Genomic DNA, 19,307 nt, shown 5'->3' with positions numbered 1-19,307 from the left:
TCTTTTGTTCTGCCCTTCCATGTTTTAACTGCATGTTGACCCTAATCATCTTCTCACATTGTTGAAAGGTTTCTACTGTTATGTAAAGTATCTAAAAAATTAGAGAAATGATTACCTATTTCATTATTGTTTTATTATTTATCATTGGCATTATGACAGTAGGCCCATTCTCAGAGTGTGAGTTGATTAGGGATTGCTACCTCATTTTGTGGCCTTACAGTGATGGTAATTTGTGCAGCTTTTCTTCCCGAACTCTTTCCTCTAATTTGTGTCGTGTTGCCTGCAAATCCAGTTCGAGCGTCTCACCAGCATGAGGAAAAAGGACAAGGAGAAGCCTGGGCCTATTCCAGGTCATCGTCACTCTTCAGCCGCCGCTTATGAAATGACTGGTCAGACTGCCATGCTGCATGACCACTCTGATGAATATGTCCTGGAACTCTTCGAACAGATGCTGGTGAGAGAGTTTGTGTTTATGTTGAGTGTATGAAAGACGAAACATTTTGGCAATGACCTACTCATTATCTATCCTGAATGTCCATGACATCTGTGATTTATTCCACTCAAAAATAATGAACCTCTCAATAATTAAATGTGTAATATTTTTTACAATTAATTTTGATTGTGTAATTTAATGTAATTGAAAAATGTGTTCTTATCTTGATACTTAAAATAGGTATGCTCTGGCAAAAAAGGTGTAAAACTACTACCACTACCTTAAAGCATAAAGGACAAATCTCTTGAGAAACATAATCTGCATTGTTTGAAATCCAATATTGGAAGTTCTTCTAAGAAATGTAGTTTCAATCCATTGAATTCCCTCATTATCTTAACACATCAAAAGCACCAGTGAGCATCTGTAATAATTGTCTATTAGCATTTCACTTAGTGTTATATCTTCCTTGCTTCCAATTTAGGAGGTGCTAGTTTATTGACTAAATATAGTTATTAAAACATATCAATAGACATTGTATTTTAGACTGTAATTCCTGTTAAATCTACAGAATTTTTATCATGCTGTCTCCTTGTATCAAAATACTTTGTTTATTCATCAACCCTACCACTCCCCACCCCCAACGTCTTTCTCTAGGTGGATATGAACCTGAACGAGCAGAAGCAGCAGCCTCTAAGGGACAAGGACATTATGATCAAACGAGAGATGGTCTCCCAGTACCTGCACACATCTAAAGCGGTTAGTACCAAAATAAATGTTGCTAATACAGTGTGCTGCTTAAATGAATTTACAGACAAGGCCCCATTTCTACCTGGTATTAACATGTGATTTGTAACAGGATACATTATTTGGATAATGACATCCTATCCATGATCCTTTGTATTTACGTGTAGTTACTCAGGTCAATTGTGTGTGTTTCTAAAAATGTATTCACTGTTGAAATGTAGATAAATTATTATCTCCATCTAACTCTGTAGTAGTCAGGTCAAGAATATTTCAAAAGTAGCAGGTCTAATATGATCAAATGAGTTGATGGTGAGTAGCTCAAAATATCTACATAACCAAACACAGCTGGTTGCTAGCACAGTCAATAGAACTGTAAAACAAACCCATTTAGAGAAAATAATACACACAGTACCATTATTTCTGCAATTCAGAATTTCAAATTAGGCTTGACTGTTGCCCCTGGTCCCCTGCTGTAGTGCTTTCTTGCGGAAATAACACCAATTATAACCTGTGAGAGGACAAATATAAATGAAGAATGCAAACTGAATTTGTGTTTGTGTGCCCACTGTGTCTATTTGTTTTTGTTCATTAGGGCCAAAACCAGAAGATGAGCACCAGGTCAGCCATGAGCTACATCCAGGATTTAAAGTCAGAATGCCGAGACGCACAGCTGCTGCTGGACTGTCTAGAATCTCTACGAGTCTCTCTCAATAACAACCCTGTCAGGTAATACACACGTGTACTTACACGCAGATGCAATGCCTATGAACTGAAAAGGTAAAACCAAACACGTAAATACAGGAATGGCTTCAGAATAACAATATCAAAATGTGAAAATGCAAAAAAAAAAAAAAAAGAAAAGCACCAATAATGTGGTCTTGATCACTTCCAGTTGGGTGCAGAACTTTGGAGATGAGGGCCTGGCTCTTCTGTTGAACCTGCTTAGAAGACTACAAGAGGAGAAAGACGAGTACCCGTAAGACAGTTAAACAACAAAATAGGCAGCTGTGCATTTGAGCAATGTGTTTGTAATGTGTTTCGTTGTCTGTCTTCCTCCAACTAGAATGATGGGTGTGAAATGTCAACATGAGATCATTCGCTGTCTTAAAGCCTTTATGAATAACAAGGTAAGACCCTTTAGTGTTTCATTACTTCCATTCAATTACTTCCTGCATCAGTCACAAGTTCTTTTTCTGGAGATATTTAAGTTTCATTGGTATTGTAGTTTTTAAAATAAAATAAATATACTTTAATAGAAGATTCATCAGAAAAGAATAGAATGTATTTCCAAGTAATAGAAGCAGTATTAGAAAATCATTGGGTCCTTTTCTGTTGTGGTTGTAGTGGAGTCCTCCACTAGAGGGCATAGTGAAGTCACTGTGTTCAGTACATTGAATGCAGTCACATTGAGCCTTTGAATATGTAGTCTGATGTTGTGTCTAACCCTTGGTAGTCAGCATAAACCCCTTGAAAATATATCAAATGTCTGAAGTACTCATCATTAATTTGTTGTTGATGATACAGTGCTTATCAGAGACTACATCCTATCAGTATCATAAAAGCTACCAAGGTACAGGTACAGAAAAATAAATTTGTGAAAGAAATGGTATTAAAGGTTTTAGAGGTAAAAGCTCATTTATCAGATAATTCAAATACTGTCTCACTCATAGAATAGAATAAAACACAACACACATTGAAAATGTAAATTTGAAGAATGTAAAGGGAAGTCACTATTAAGTTTATTAGTTACAGTTCAGTATTGATGTCCTAATGAATGATGGCTGAGCAGTTCTTCTGCTTTTGCCTTAATGTATATTGTCCGGTAGTATTAATGTGCACTATAGATAATGGCAAAAGGAGGCAGTGATTTGATTTGATAATGAATCTAAGGGGTTGTAAAAGTGAGAACTCTTGTTTCCAACATGGTCCCTGGTGAGTGTATGTTTTATTTGAACAAAGTTAGACTTGTTCTTGTGGTGAACAGCCCTGACATTCCCTGCCCTAGGGTTTTAAAAGACTTTACCTCATTTTGATTTCCCTCCTCCTTCCTCCTCTCTCTCCCCTTTAGTATGGTCTAAAATCCATGCTGGAGTCTGAAGACGGGATTCCTCTGCTGGTCAGAGCCATCAACCCAAGGGTGCCTCATATGATGGTGGATGCTGTCAAACTGCTCTCTGCCATCTGCATTTTGGAACACCCAGAGAACCTGTAAGCATTATTGACAGGTTGACACTGTTTGAACATATGTAACTTATGGCTTTGGACAGCCAACTCTTCCCCACAGTTAATAAAGCAACAGAATGTACTTTTTATTTCTGTATACTATTTATTCATAACAAATGCTCCATTAATCATTTTCATGTAATTGCATACAATAAAATGTGATATGAAGGACATAACTGTCTTTATAACTGTGTTTCACAGTCATGAGCGTGTTTTGGAGTCCATCACAGAGGAGGCGGAGAAAAAGGAGATTGAGAGGTTTCAGCCTCTTCTGTCTGGCATGAACACTCACAATATTGCTCTTAAGGTACACCCACACAGATGCACATACAATTTCAACATTATAAATCCCCGTGTGTGTGTTTTCGTTCGACACATGACCCCAAATTCATTGCTTCCGATAGGCAGCACTCCTTGATATATTCTGCTGTGTAAAAGACTAACTCAGATTACATTTGTCATCTAACCAATTAGTCTATATTGTGAAGCTGACTTGATGATGTTTTTTTGGCAGGGTGGCTGCATGCAGCTAATTAATGCCTTAATCAGCCGAGGAGAGGAGTTGGACTTCAGGGTCCATATTCGCTCTGAACTGCTAAGAATTGGACTCAGAGAGCTGCTGACGGTACAGAAAACTCTCTCTTGATCTCTCTGTCAAAGTGACTGTCCATCAAGACACATTTGCACAGCTTTATTCTTGATGCCTCGATCATGCTGACTGTCTAACACATTCATGCTGAAAAAAAAAGAATTATCTCAACTGTACAAACTAAAAAAATGTTTTGATTGTCACATTCTTTCTGCCATTCTCCCCCTTGTATTTTCATTCCTCCGCCTGTACCCCATCCTTCTCCCTGCAGGAGGTGCGGAACATAGAAAACGAGGAGCTGAGGGTGCAACTCATGGTTTTTGATGAGCAGGCCGAAGACGACTCTGAGGACCTCAAAGCACGTCTCGATGACATTCGCATTGAGATGGAATATCCTTCTACTTGGCAATTTGTCCCTCAGTAGAAATAATCAGGGTCTATATTTTGACCTTGAAAATACAAAGAGGATTAGTATGACAAAATCTATACATCTGATTATGACATAACTTTGAATGTTTGAGAATGTGTTTTCATTGTTAAATTGCTTCACTAGTTTGATGAGTGATACAAAAAACCTTCACTTTCTGTGTTTTCCAGAAGAAGAAATGTGTATGACAGGCAGATGGTATATAGAATTATATTCACTTATTCTTTGCATTATAAAAATGAGTCTGAAATTTACACTTGTATGATCAGCCTGAACACTTGCATATCTGACCACCTTGTGAAACCCTTGGGACAACTGGACCTGACTTGAGTACATTTCATGCAGTTATAGTCAATCTTAATAGAACCTGTATATCTATAATGGCTGACTTTAATTAGACACAGATACTGTCCAAATTTAAAGCGAAGGCTGCAAGAACATTGTTTCATTGTTTCTTGATGGGCAGGTTTTTGATATAATTAAATTTCATTAACTGTAACAATGTACCTTTGAAATTATGCAGGAGGAATTTCACCAGCACCTGTACATTTTTCTTGCTGCTTTAACATGCAGTTACAGTTTTCAACACCAGGTGTCTCCTGGACTTCCACCATGCAGCACCTGCTGCCTGCACATACAGATGGGTGACAAATTAAGGGAAAAACCTAAATAAATGATTGGAGAAACCTAATGAATGCAGATTATTCCATGAAGGTGCACTGCATGGTACAGTTAAATACAGTTAAGTAATTAACATCCAATCGTGCTCTGAGGAATGTATAACAATGCCGAGCAGGCTCAGTTGATCCTGATTTTTGTATCAAGATGTCAAGAGGGAAAGCGCTAAGTGACTTTGAAAGAGGGTTCATTGTTGGAGAATGGATTGCGGGAGCTTCAGTCACAAAGACTACTCAACTGGCTGATGTTTCAATAAGAACAGTGACTAAAGTGACATCTGCATTTAGATGTATGGGAAAGACATCATTAAACACCTATGGGAGATTTTGGACTAATATGTTAGACAGTGCTCAATGCCACCATCATCAAAACACCAAATGAGGGAATATCTTTAGGAAGCATGGTGTTCATTCCTCCAGTAGAGTTCAGATACTGTAGAATAAAGGAAAAGGTACATTGAAGGTGTTCTGGCAGCACGTGATGGCCCAACACCTTACTGAGACACATTATGTTTTTCCTTTACTTTGTCACTCGTCTGTATAATAAAAGCACAGAGAAAATGTAAGAAAGTTTGAAGACATAAACATGCTTGTCAGATAGACCTGATTTTGGCCTCATATTTGATCAGCATTTGTGACATGTACTACAGGCCTGACTTTTGTCTTTAAACTTCTGTTGTAAAGTATGCAGCAAACAGTGATTATTGAAAATTGTATTGTATAAGAATTTAGGGTTAGGGTTAGTTAGTTTTGAGCACCTATCTTCATTGCGTAAATTGTGCCTTAACTGGTTTTCCTTCAATGATGTGAAGGAGGTGTTTGAGATACTAGTCAACACAGCCAAGGACTCCAAGGCTGAAGGCTACTTTCTGTCCCTGATGCAGCACCTCCTGCTGATTCGTAATGATTATTTGGCCAGGTAGTGCACATACACACTCACACATATCAACACTCTCTCAGTCATACTCCAGCCCACAAACATGAAGACACATATTTGTATATTACAGCTGAAATGTTGATATAATCTTGTTTATAAGAGACTAGATATTGTATAATCAGGTATTTATTTATTACTACTGTTCTGTCATTATGATGGAGTCATACAATTGTCTCTAGTGGGCAGACACTTTATGGATAAAGTCAGATTTTAACTCTTAATTGGTCGCCCATGGCTGATTTTAGAATTGGGCTGCATTTCATGTGCAGTTTAAGCGGCTGCTGTAACAAGATCTTTTATACTCCGTGGTGAGCTTGTTAATGAAATTGGATTAGTATTTTACATGTTGCGGTGAAATGGTCGACTTGACTGAGACTGCTGTGATATTAAGTTGAACTTCACAGTACAATAGACAGATCATAGTTTTAAAATAAATGAAAAATACAATGAATGCCTCTGTTTGATCATAATATCACTTCAGACTTTACTTAACTAGCAACACACCCTGGCTGTCTGTGATTTTTTTTTACACAAGATATAGGCAGGCATATAATAAATCACAATAATGACAATCAACAGAGAAAAGCTACATGTTGCAACAATGTTAAGATGGTGGAGTATTTTATGGAATTGAAATTATGAGGCAGAAATCCTTATTACAGAAGTAAATAGGCTGCATGACTACTAAAATGCGTCACTTTTCTTGCCAAGAACCAGTAGTTAATCAATCAATCAATCTTTATTTATATAGCACCAAATCACAACAAAAGTCATTTCATTTCAATATTGTTACAATATCGATGAGAGTAATATCAAAAAAATAATGAAAATTGATTTTGTCAATCAACTGTCAATTTGATGGTCATATGTCCATATCATATACATAGGATGTGTGAAACTACCACTAGCAATTTGTTTTACAGTGCCTATGCATTCCTATAAATTATGCTAAAATAACCAAGACCAAAGGAGAACTTAAGAAAGAATAGTTTCCCCTCTCTTTTCATTCACACCTCTCTCCCCTCAGTCCTTTTTTCCATTTACTATTTGTTTTCTAGAGCACTATTCCAAAGCTGTGAAATTAATACATGCAAAGAAGTCCAATTCCATTTTAATAGAAATGAGCGCCATCACCTCTTATCACCAGCAATATGCTAATGTCTCTCCCTGTGTCTTTCAAAGCTCTTCGGGGTTTAGCTGTGGAAACAGCGGAGAAAGGAAGAGAGAAGGATTAAATGACAAGACGGGTAGCATAATATTGAGGACAAGGCAAGAGTTGTCCGGCATATGTATATGCACATTTGCATACACATGTCATTTCCCACTCAATACAAATAGAGGAATGCCTTGTTTAACTTGATATCACAGAAAGCAAGCAAAACACACAGAAAAGTGCATACATGCACATGTGTGGGTTAAGTTAGATGTGTTGGTCCAGTGTTTCTTTGATGGTATCAGAAAGGTAGGAAATTGTGGTTATTTTTAACACTGGGTTTGTGAAGTAAATGGTTTGGATGGAAGAGGCAGTTCTGGCCCAATCAAATAGCTCCAGCTGAAGACATTTACATTCCCCTCCCTCTGTTCTATCTTTCCTTCTCTCCTATCCTCCATCCAGGTGAGATGGTGGAGCACAATAGAGGTCTGTAATAGACTCCACAGACAGACAGGAAGTGAGGGTAGGAGGGAGAGCTTGTAGAGTGGCAAAAAATACAGCTTGGTAATTACACAGATGAAAAGAAATGGGAGGTGGAGGGTGAGACAATAATGAATAAGAAATTGAGACTTGAGGTAAATTGCTAGGTAGAGAGTGAGGGAGAGGCGTACAGCGTATGGGAGGCTTAGCATTTGTGTGGGAAAGAATGAAAGAGTACCTGCTGCTTCACTGTTTTTTCATTCTTGGCCTTCACTGCGTTTCAATCTCGAATGGAAATGGAGACCTAGTAATTTGCCAGAATACTTAACTGTCGACATTCAAAACGTGAATATGAATACTCAGTAGTGTAAATATTGCATAGACTGTACAGAGATTAATAGATGACGTTTAAAAATATAGTATCTGTATATGTATTTTTTATTGAGAATGTCTACAGCCATAGTCCTACACCACTTTCCTTTCTCTACCTGAAGTCATAATTCTGTGTTTTAGAGTATTGGAAAGTGTAATATTAAATTTGTAGACATACTTAAATGTATCTCCCTTTAACTCAGTTTTCCAAAATGACACTAGATGTCTCTCTCGCTCCACGGATAAATCTAAGCTTTAGGAAAAAAAAACAAAAACCTTGAAGCATACTGAAGGAGTGGAATAAGTGTTAGACAAAGGCAGAGTGACTAAGAAAGACAGGGGAAGGGGGGAGACAGAATAAATAAAGTATTGAGTTTGACTCTGGCAGCATCTAATGGGGTCAGGGAATAAGACACCTCCAAAATTGAGTGTCTATGTGAAATTGGCTTGATCAGACACAAGGTGCTGGACATACACCAACACACTCTTACGAGTTGCACACAATCAATCTTTGTGACAAGAAACTCAAACTGTCGTGCTCACACAGACAGCCAATCTCAGTTGCAGACAAAGACAAAGTGACAAAGCATGTGTGTTCACACATTCGTCTGAACAAATGTAGCTCCTTGCTCTCTGTCAATCCCATTCTCTGCTCACAGATTTCTTGTAATGTAGACTAGCCAGTGTTGTCAAACATTAATTAATTGATAATTGTCATTGTGGACACAGTATGCAAAGTATGTTGCAGAGAGTTTATTGTTACCCTTCTTCCATCCTTCTCTCATAATCTTCCCCTGATCTCTCTCCATTTTCTTCTCTCACTCTTGTAATGAATCTGTCTGTAAATCTGTCACTCCCTCCTTCCCACAGGCCTCAGTACTACAAGTTGATAGACGAGTGTATCGCTCAGATCGTGCTTCACAAGAATGGGGCAGACCCAGACTTCAAGTGCCGTAACCTCAACTTCAACATTGAAGGCTTAATAGGTGAGTGAAAATAACACATAGGGACATGTTTTCCCATGTATCTCTCTCACTATAAACACTGTATGTTTATGCTGCAGTGATTAAATTGACTTTTTGGGTTGGTGGGCATTTAGGGTAAGGGTTACAGTGTATATACATGCATATACACTCAAGCATGAAAGAACAAATTGTCACACAATTCACAGAAAGAAAACAGTGCTGCCCAGTGCATCTGTTCAAATTCAACTATATTTCACTTTTGACCTTCTTCACTCCAATCAATGACACAATTTGTGTGTTGCTGCCAGTGATTATATCCCTGTGCTGTGCTATTTAATTTTAATTTGGTCATGGATGTATATCTGTGTGTGCAGCAGCCCAAAAACACCACAGGATGGAGCCAGAGAGGGAGTGTGTATCCGTGTGGCCTGAGCTGTGCTACAGGTTTTACACTGATAGGTTGATGCTATAAAATGAACTTTATCAAGGCGATTAAAGCTTTATCAAAGTTGGCAATCCCAGAGTCTGCTTTCACAATATAGCAAGTGAAATGAATTTGTCCCCTCCCAATATTTAATCCCTGACACAAGTTCCTGCGAGCAGGGCACAGAATTCCTATCAAGTGTAGAAGTGCCTTGATCATGCTTACTGATGTCTTATGATGGTTACGGACCCAAACTAACACCCAGACGTTTCTATGGCTAAGAAAGTATTGTGGTAACCACTAACTCATGTCATTTCCTGTCCCTCTATTGAATACACACATGAAATGGTAACATTTTGGTGCCTACTGCTATATATGTATGTGGATTTGATGAACCTGAGTGACAGTTCTAAATGTTGATTAGAAAACACCTGCGGACTATAGTAAACTAAACCAGAGCAGAGTGAAGGTGCAGGCCATGTCTCAAGAGTTCAATACTCCCTTATGGCAGGTCTCCGTTGCTCACCGCAGGAGGCTCTAATTGCACTGCTTCTAAATGCGTCCTGACACACACACAGGCTGGCTGGCTGGCCTCCTTTAAGGCTGCCAGAGTTATTATCGGTGGAAAGCAGCCCAATTCTGCCCTGCATGCATTATTTAGTGTTTTTCTTTGAACTCTGAAATTCAGCACAGTTTTTTTCCCCCACATTCTGTCTCCCTTAGTGCTCTCTATTCGAAGTTTGTCCCATTTTGCCTCACCACCATGACAGAAGAACCCCCTCTCCCCTCCATTACACATCCAATAACCATGTAAACTCATACACAAATGCACACTCTGAAATTATATGTGGCTTTTCACATTATTGTGAAGTTCTTTCATCCGGTAAAACCTTCTCTTCTCACAAAATAGATTTCTCATTTTGCTCTGCCTTACTTACTGGCTTATCTAGATATACAGAATCTTTCGTAATTCCAACTCCTTTTATCCAATAGCCATATTTTCATTGCAACTGAAGACTTACACTTTATCTCTTCATGATCTGTATGCTTCACTTTCTATATGTTTATGTAATATCTTCATTTTCAGTTTTAGCTATTCACAGTCCTTCTTTCTCTGCTTTCTTATCTGTTTGATCCCCCTCCTGGGCATCATGATTAGCTGTCTTTGATCTAGTGACTTTGTGGCATTCATCTTCATGCTAATTAGCTCTTTTACTGCACATGCTTGGTAAGCCCTTGGGCACTGAACCACCTGTAGATCGCGCAATTAGGTTGTAAAAGTACCCTGTTGGTCAGTATGTGTCCTTCTCACCCTGTCCTCTGCCAAGCAGAACCACTGATAATGGATTACTCTAAGACTGTTATATGGTCTTTCTTTTATTTTTGCAGTCTTTTTGAAATAGTGTATAATGTAGACTTGAAAAAGGAAAGTCAGTGTGCCCACACCTGTCACACATACACATAGTCACAAAAAGGTGTATGTGCTGGAGACTTAAAATATAATGATGTGTAGAAGCAGAATGCAACAGATAGTTTCTATTGTATTGAAATGCCTCCACAATCATCTCACGGATCTTGACTTTGAGAGGTGTGACAAGGGAAATATAGGGAGACAATTGGACACTGGTTCAGTGTTCGCATCTGTTTGTAAATGTATGCGTGTGCACAGCAGGCGTCAGACTGAAGGGTGCGATGTCTTAATGGCTAGATGTGTGCAGGTGCGTTGTCTGAAACCCTTATCTTATCCTCCATCTCTTTCTCTTCATTCCCAGACAACATGGTGGACCAGACCAAGGTGCAAAAAAGTGAAGTCAAGGCCACTGAGCTGGAGAAGAAGGTGAAATACACACAAATGTGTTCACAAATTATAAAGGCACACCCACAACAATAGCATGCCATACATGGCATGTTACATGTCCGCTGAGAAGCATACAGCAATTACAATTATATATGCACAAAAGAAAATGATATATATATTTTTTTAATTCTGTGTGACCAGTATCTGGCTGACATGAGATAACAAATGAGAAAAAAAGAGGAACAGAGGGTGACTAGGAGAATGAGCGTACATATGTCTGACAGCCACCCAAGAGACAAATACTCTTAAAGGCTAGCAAAAAATACACCAAATACACAAACATTCACACAAGTGGGTAAATGCCTTGATTGCAGTGTTCTGCCACCCTGATGTTTCTGTCCCAGTGACAGGATAATTGCAAAGAGGGAGCTGAAAGTAGCCTTCACACAGACTCGCATAAGGACACACATTCACACGTGGGATCATATCCTTGGTTGGCACGCACATACACACAAGCGCACATTACATGTACACGCTTAGATTCGTTTTCGTTGACCACACAGACATCATGGTGCTAGTTGTGTATGATGGGGTAATTGCAGGCAGTCTCTTTGGCAGGAATTAGGGATGAGGCTGTCAGGACGTTGACAGCGAGAGTAAGGGATCTGCTGTCTGCAAATTAAACAGCCATGTGTGTCTGTGTGCTCATGTGTTCATCTATTAAAATACTCTTACCCTGTTTCTCAAGTTTCCTTAAAGAAAAATCCTTGAAAATGTCTGAAAGTGAGATAATTAAAAATTGGGGGTAAAATGTTTCTCTGTCTCTTTTTTTTATGGCCATGAAGGCTTTTAAATGAAAGTGAGAAGTGAGCTCATACAAGTGCAATGAAGCATCCTAACTCAATAATTGACACTAATTTGCAGTGTAAATTATACAATGAAACTGAAAGCACTAGATGGCATGAAATGGCTTCTACGGGTCTTTGTGATATAGAAAACTGCTGCAGCTTCAAGAGGGAGGCTAAAAGCTTGTTCACACACTTTGCTTCCATATTTCATGGGATAGTCTTAGTGTTGTTGTAGGTTTAGGATTGATATTTTCTTTGTGGTTTTCAACATTATTTTACTTCTCCTTAATATCCTTCTGTATGTGAATTGTTTATAAATAATTTGACCTGTGAGGGCTTTGAGATCAGTCTCTGTCCCGTGCTGCTGCCCAGTTGTTTTTGTCAACTGGGCAGTTGTCAGCAAAACTGTATCTATAATTGATTCATTTTACACTTCCTTTATTATATAAAGAATGCTTTCTTGCTACAAAATCCTGAAAAGGGGATCATGTTTTTTTCTGCTAGTTTAGTCTCACATTACATTTGTCAAGCACAAAATAAGATAGATTATTATTAATCAGTAATTCATGTTTTTTATATTTTATTTGTAGGGTCTAAAATATAAACATGTCTTTCATGTGTCATCACTGTGATATAACTGCAGGGATTGTTTGATTTAACGTAATTAGATTTTATTTGCAAACTCATTCTGTATATCCTATCAATAAGCTCAATATTCTTAACAGAAAAAACCTGGAACACCACCCTTACATCAATGGAGCTGAATCTGTACAATTTGGTTTCTTTGATAAGACCCTTTGAGCTTGACCACCACATAATGTAAACATCAGCAAAAAGTCTGCTTTTTAGTTTTCACGATGTTCTAACTCTTATGTCTGTCCCTCTTTGTGTCCCTTAACATATGCATTAGCTGGATTCAGAGTTGACAGCGCGCCATGAGTTGCAGGTGGAGCTGAAGAAACTGGAGAGTGACTATGAGCAGAAGCTGCAGGAGCTGAGCCAAGAAAAGGAACAGCTGGCCTCTTCTAAGCAGGAGCGAGAAAACGAGAACCAGGGACTACAACAACAGCTTAGCACTCTGCAACAGCAGGTACACACAAACACTTACCCACCTGTCTGTGTATGCTTCAGTGCCGTTTTATTTCAGAAAACTCCAAATTTAACCAGAATTTTTTTGCACCTTTTTAGTATATTAATGTGTGTAAAATGAGTTGAATCCATAATCACACTTCCAGAAATCTTTATGTCAAGTTGACCAGCTCAAACAATCCATTTATTCAATCACTGCTTCATACTGTGGTCAATATGAGAGAACCAAATCATTAGAACATAATTAAATAAAGATCGACTCAGATAATTTAGTCAGCTTTGTTTAATGGCCTGGAAACACACACTTACAAAACAGAAACTTCTGTTAAGCTGCAAGAAGTAAACTGTTTTGGGGCTTAGAGAAATTCGATATTGCACAAGTCTAAACACCAAAAGTTGTCCAACATCTATGAACACCCACACAAATACAGAATCCCCCTGGCCTTAAATGATTTACCCAACTGCTAGCATGGGATGAAAAGAGGGGGGGGGGGGGGGGGGGGATTGTGAAAAGAAGCCAAATCCTTAAGAGATAAAGGAACTCGATGAAAACATGGAAAGTGGGGGAACGGGAGTATAAAGAGTGACTAAAGGGAGAAGAAAGAAGAAGAAAGGGAAAGGATGCAGAAGGGACAGAAACATTTTTTAAGGCCAAGATACACACATAGGTTGTGCGTGTGTGTGTGTGTATGCGTGCTAGTGTGTCTACACACATACAGTAGGGAGGCAAAGATTAAGATTGTTTACCTGTCAGTGTCCTGCTGCCACACCAGCTGGACTGTGCCTCATAGTGACACCCAAACACAAACACACCAAGTGACCCAGAACCATCTTCCACTGTGTATGTGTGCTCATAGCCACATGAAGACGTGTGTGTGTGTGTTTGTGAGAAAGGGAGGGAGGGAGTGAGTGTCTGTCTGTCAGTTAGGGAACCTTACAATTTCCAAAATGAGCTTTATCCAAACTGGCTGATGCCAGCAGAGTCATCTTCTCACCAAACAAAAGCACAAACACACAAACACATATACACACACACATATACACACAGACTTCAAATGCACTGACATGCACATATGCACACACAGTTGTCCAAAGCATCTACAGTATCAACAGCCAGGCATCAAACAGGCTTCTCATACTTAGATGGCTCACTTTCTCTGTGTTTGAGGCACTGCCCATCGAAGATTTCCTCACATGTAGAGATCTCTCATTGTCCCTCTGTGTGATGCTGTGCCCAACTCTTCATCTGCTGCCGCACTAAGAAAGCTTGCCTCGGAGGCCCTTTATGCCTGTTACTGTCTTCTTTTCAGAGTTTGATGAAACAACGCATTTGCTTTGCTTCATACAGACACTTTTTTACACACGTACTGAATATGCAGATAATTTGCACTTTATACACATACAGTTAATTAATTTCACTATTACATGTATTTAAACTTAAAGATGGTATATTCCCATTCAAACACCGATCTTAGCCCAGGATTAGCTGACAAAAATGTAATGGTTTGGTCTATTTTCTCAAGAATTGTCGCCTCACTGATATAAATAGTGAAATCAATATTTCAGTGTTGAAATAAAAAATATATATCACACTATCTCCTAATTTAGAAGTTTGTCCTGCTCTTGAAAACTTTGTTTTTATTTTTTAATTCCTCTGTGGACTTAATTCTCCCTGCTATGTTTTTCTCTGTGCGCCCTGTGCTTCATTCTCTCCCCATCTCTCCCAAAACTCAATCCTGCCCAAGCTTTAATCCCCTCTCTGTCATTTTCCCCCCTCTTTTGTTCTGCCTTTTTTCTCTCAAATCTAATCACTCTGTTGGCAATGCTCTTTATTGGAAATGGAGGAAATTGCCAAAAATAATGTGAATTTGTGGAATAAACAATATACCGTTGATAATATAGTGAATTACTGCACATGGTTTGAAAATATACAGTCCAGTTGTAGATGGAGCAGTATTTATTATAACATGCCATCCCTTCCCTGCAGATTGAAAAGCTGTCTAAAGATCTGGAAGAAGCCAAGACCAAAGTCATCACAGTTACTGTTCCTGTGCCAACACCTGGCGTGGCCCCTCCACCACCACCACCACCACCTCCTCCTCCTCCTCTTCCTGGCCAGAATGCTGGTGTGCCCCTTCCACCCCCACCTCCACCCCTACCAGGCCATGCATGCATGACCTTGCCCCAACCCCCGCCGCCTCCTCCTTTACCGGGACAGGCCAATATTCCCCCTCCTCCTCCTCCGCCTCCTTTACCAGGCATGCCAGGACCTCCACCGCCTCCGCCCCTACCTGGCATGCCAGGACCGCCACCCCCTCCACCCTTACCTGGGATGGGACCTCCACCACCACCACCTCTGCCTGGGTGCCCTGGTATTCCTCCTCCACCACCTGGCCCAGGCATGCCTCCACCTCCACCATTTGGCATGGGAGGCTGGGGTGCACCTGCACCACCTCAGCTGCCTTTTGGCCTCCAGCCTAAGAAAGAATACAAGCCAGAGGTCCAGCTGAAAAGAGCCAACTGGAGCAAGGTTAGTCCTGAGAAAAAACTGCCAATATATTACCAGTATTCAAAGAGCTTTCAATTAGTTATATGTCTGGTGATGTAAAAAAAAAAAAAATCCTGCATTGCTTATTCACATTTATGGCCTACATTCATTCATTTCTGGAATTTTACCTAACTAACCATTTGCCTTTTTGGAAGAACACACATATAGATTCTTCGCTTTATTGATAAATAGCCTATATCTAATTAGGTCATCTTACACTTTATGCCACTGGCATTTCATTTATTAGGCCCAGGTCAGCTCTTGAAATGTTCTAACTTGTGTTCTGGCAGTATTTTATATCAAGAAGCACAAAGCCGTTTGTTGTCTTTCTGAGAATTTATTGAGTCATCTGCAGACGGAATCCTTGCTGTCTCAAGATGGCATGAATGAGCCCAGAGCAGAGGAAATTGTTAGATTATATACAATACATTATTTTGTGAAAGGATGACCTTGTTCTACCATCAGAACAATGTAAACACAATAGTCACATCATAATATGTGTACAATCAGGTCAGCAGATTATGACACCTAATCATATGACATAGTTACGAAGAAGATGAATAATAAGAATTCCCATTACACTTGCATATGAAAAACTACTATCAATTAAAATAAGCTGTGTTTTCTTATTTTTCTGATAATCTACAATGTAATAACCCTTTCCATTAATGGATCTAATCTGCAAGTGTCGATTTTTGAATCTGTCTTGATGCCCAAATTATGATATTGTTGAAAATGTGGCAATTGTCAGCTGACTGTATTTCAGCTCCTGGGGCATAATGCTTGAGTCACATTAGGGAGGGATTTTATAGTGAATAATTCCAATGTAATTCCAAGTTTCTGTGTTTTACAATACAATTAGGAATAGCTAGGGAGTTAGGGAGTGCTTTGTGTGTGCAGGAGTGTGAAATAAATGTGAGATGGAGCTTTAGCGGTGACAGGTTTCCCGTCAATCCTTAAAAAGTCTTAAATAAGGTCAGAAAATTTAAGGTCAGAAAATATCATAAAAAGTCATATTTTTAATTAGGGTATGTCTTAAATTTTACCGTAATGCCTAGTTTGGTGTTTTTTTGGTGTTTACAGATTTAATGGACTGTTAAAGTGAATGAAAAGTTGAGAACTTTTGAGCAAGCTAACGTGTGTCTCAATGGGGAGAACCTGTGAGAACGACCACACAGTTCATTACATTTACCATTGATTTTATTATTTGACGTAACCTTACATATGACTATATGGAGATGCAAAAATATCCCCATTAATATTGTCAAGCTGATTTCAACCGTAAAGCTCAGCAATTTCAAATTTTCTCTGTCAAGGTCTTAAACGGTCTTAAAAAGCATTAAATTTGATTTCCAAAAGGGACTCTGAGTCGGATTCTGACCTAAAGTGACGCGCATGCACACGTGTATCTCATGACTATGTGATTCATGTTCTTCTCCTCCCTCTCTCATCTGTGATGGTTAAAACATCAAAACGGCCCTCTGTCTTTCTTTAGCCTAAAGCTACTGTTTAATGGCTTCAGCAGACTTCATCAGCATTTAGTTTAGCTCTCTCTCTCTCTCTCTCTCTCTCTCTCTCTCTCTCACTCTCACTCTCACTCTCACTCTCACTCTCACTCTGTCTCTCCCTCTCTCTGGCTGGTGAGAGTGTTTGACGAGGATGTCACAGAAATTGCTTTTTAATAAGCCTTCTTCTTTTAACTGCGCCACTGAAAGATAATTAAATTGCAGCTAGAAAGGACAGTATTCTTTTGTAATTTAAATTAACTTTTTTTTCTGGCTTGGTCTCATCCTCCTTTTGGCGTGCTCTCTTGCTTTCTTTCTTTCTTGCTCCTTCAGCTCATCCCCATATCACATTTCCTTTCCCTACACTCTGTCTTTTCTACCCTACGCCCCTTCCCTGAGGCTTTGTCCATAATGAAAGGCCTGATATCTGTAAATTTACTACCACTGCGTTCTCACTCGCTCTCTGTTTCACTTTTTCTCTTTCTCTTTTCTCTTGATTAGAACACTTGGAAAGTGAAGGCAAAGAATACAAAGTTAATTGCGACTTGTGACCAGAATAGAGACACTGAGACAAAGGCAGGGATATAGAAAGGGGACCCAAGTAAAAATGAAGAAAGAAGAGGGGGAGAAATAAAGTAGAACCCTCTGTCTTGCATTTGTGTATTTGAAGCTCTGAAGCCCAGGCTGCTTTGTGGTAGAGACAATGTGCAAAGATTAGAGAAAATTACTTGTTTCCTCCTCTTCCTCTTTGTGCCTTCCTTCCTTCCTTCATCCTCCTCTCCCCCTTATACTACCATTCTCTTGCCTCTTCATTTTACAGCCTCACTGTTTCTTTTGTTCTGTCCCCTTCTTTATCTGCTCATCTCATTGTTTGCCAGGTGCATAGATGACCATTTTTGGAAAGTGGAGTCGATTTGATGATGTGTTTCTCTAAAAGATACAAAACATCTTTTCTCTTCTTCATTTGTTCCCCCTCTGTCTCTCTCTCTCTCTCTCTCTCTCTCTCTCTCTCTCTATCTCTCTCTCTCTCTTGTTGCACATACTTTTCTTTTTTAGATCGGACCTGAAGACCTCTCTGAGAAGAGTTTCTGGACCAAGGCAAAAGAGGACAAATATGAAAACAATGAGCTCTTTGCCAAACTCACCTTGACCTTCTCCTCACAGACAAAGAGTGAGTGTGTGGCTTGTGTATTTTTACTATGTGCTGTTATCATTTGTGTTTCACAGTAATGAACAATGTCTTTCTCGGCTTCTCTCCTCTCCCTCCCTGACTCCATGTCCCTTTCAACCCTCTTGTTCTGCCTCCATCAGCTAGTAAAGGTAAGAATGTCACACATGCACACATCCATTTAATTCTTTTTTCACAGGTCTTCCCAAGCCTTTCTCACCCTTCTCTTCCTCCATTTGGAGGGCACACCGCACATTTACATTATTCAGCAACACTGTGTCAAAACAGCATCTCACACGAGTTCATGAATAAACCACCCACACCTGTGTCTGCGTATGGGTTCATCTTCTCAATGTGCCCATGACTTGTTGTGCAGAGATCTCACTACCAGATTAGATGAATTGGGACTTGGGGACAGAGGGAAAGATGGACAAAAGGAGGGGTGTTGAGGGAGGTATAAGGAGAAGGTCACTGATGTCCTTTGACTAGCCACCTGCTGTCCTGGCACAAAGCGCTGACACACAGACGTACGATTACACACGCACACCTGTCCACTCCTATCACCTTGTCCCAGTGTCACTGAGCCTTCTGCTCTAACTCCTCCATATTCATATCATAAGCAGGACACCAGGAACTCACAGACAGTGTGTGTGGGTGTGTATATAATTCCATCTGACCTTCAGATTCAGTCTCAGTGTGTAAACACACACAAACTCTTGCTCGTGTCATATACATAAACAAAAGTGTGCAAGCACACATGGCTGATGCTAGCTGTTGATGTCAGTTAAATGTCAGTGTTGGCAGCTGTCCCATCCACATTCACCTGTATGGCAAGTCCTAACGTCCGCCTGTCACTCCTTAATTTGACCCCCCCCCCCAACCCCCTTAGCCTGCACACCCACTCCTCCCCTTTTTATTGGCTAAGAC

The 19,307-nt window shown here is 39.6% G+C and overlaps 1 protein-coding gene across 1 annotated transcript in view; it reads left to right on the top strand.

Annotated features, from left to right (window-relative positions):
• LOC128362576 (protein diaphanous homolog 1) overlaps nucleotides 1-18,868 on the top strand; it is a 39,943-nt gene extending 21,075 nt beyond the window's left edge. The window contains exons 3-18 of the mRNA XM_053323368.1: nucleotides 293-454; nucleotides 1,088-1,189; nucleotides 1,770-1,903; nucleotides 2,070-2,153; nucleotides 2,241-2,304; nucleotides 3,246-3,385; nucleotides 3,602-3,707; nucleotides 3,915-4,025; nucleotides 4,261-4,379; nucleotides 5,896-6,012; nucleotides 8,906-9,021; nucleotides 11,197-11,261; nucleotides 12,981-13,160; nucleotides 15,147-15,689; nucleotides 18,269-18,383; nucleotides 18,524-18,868. Coding sequence (XP_053179343.1) covers nucleotides 293-454; nucleotides 1,088-1,189; nucleotides 1,770-1,903; nucleotides 2,070-2,153; nucleotides 2,241-2,304; nucleotides 3,246-3,385; nucleotides 3,602-3,707; nucleotides 3,915-4,025; nucleotides 4,261-4,379; nucleotides 5,896-6,012; nucleotides 8,906-9,021; nucleotides 11,197-11,261; nucleotides 12,981-13,160; nucleotides 15,147-15,689; nucleotides 18,269-18,383; nucleotides 18,524-18,744 — 2,379 coding nt within the window. The 3' untranslated portion in view covers nucleotides 18,745-18,868. The remainder of the gene's footprint in view (nucleotides 1-292; nucleotides 455-1,087; nucleotides 1,190-1,769; nucleotides 1,904-2,069; nucleotides 2,154-2,240; nucleotides 2,305-3,245; nucleotides 3,386-3,601; nucleotides 3,708-3,914; nucleotides 4,026-4,260; nucleotides 4,380-5,895; nucleotides 6,013-8,905; nucleotides 9,022-11,196; nucleotides 11,262-12,980; nucleotides 13,161-15,146; nucleotides 15,690-18,268; nucleotides 18,384-18,523) is intronic.
• The last annotated feature ends 439 nt before the right edge of the window (nucleotides 18,869-19,307 follow it).

This window comes from Scomber japonicus, chromosome 8 (assembly GCF_027409825.1).
Source record: "Scomber japonicus isolate fScoJap1 chromosome 8, fScoJap1.pri, whole genome shotgun sequence".
NCBI classification, from domain to species: domain Eukaryota; kingdom Metazoa; phylum Chordata; class Actinopteri; order Scombriformes; family Scombridae; genus Scomber; species Scomber japonicus.
The sequence above is the reverse complement of the archived record's forward strand: the minus strand, read 5'-3'. Positions and strand labels throughout refer to the sequence as shown.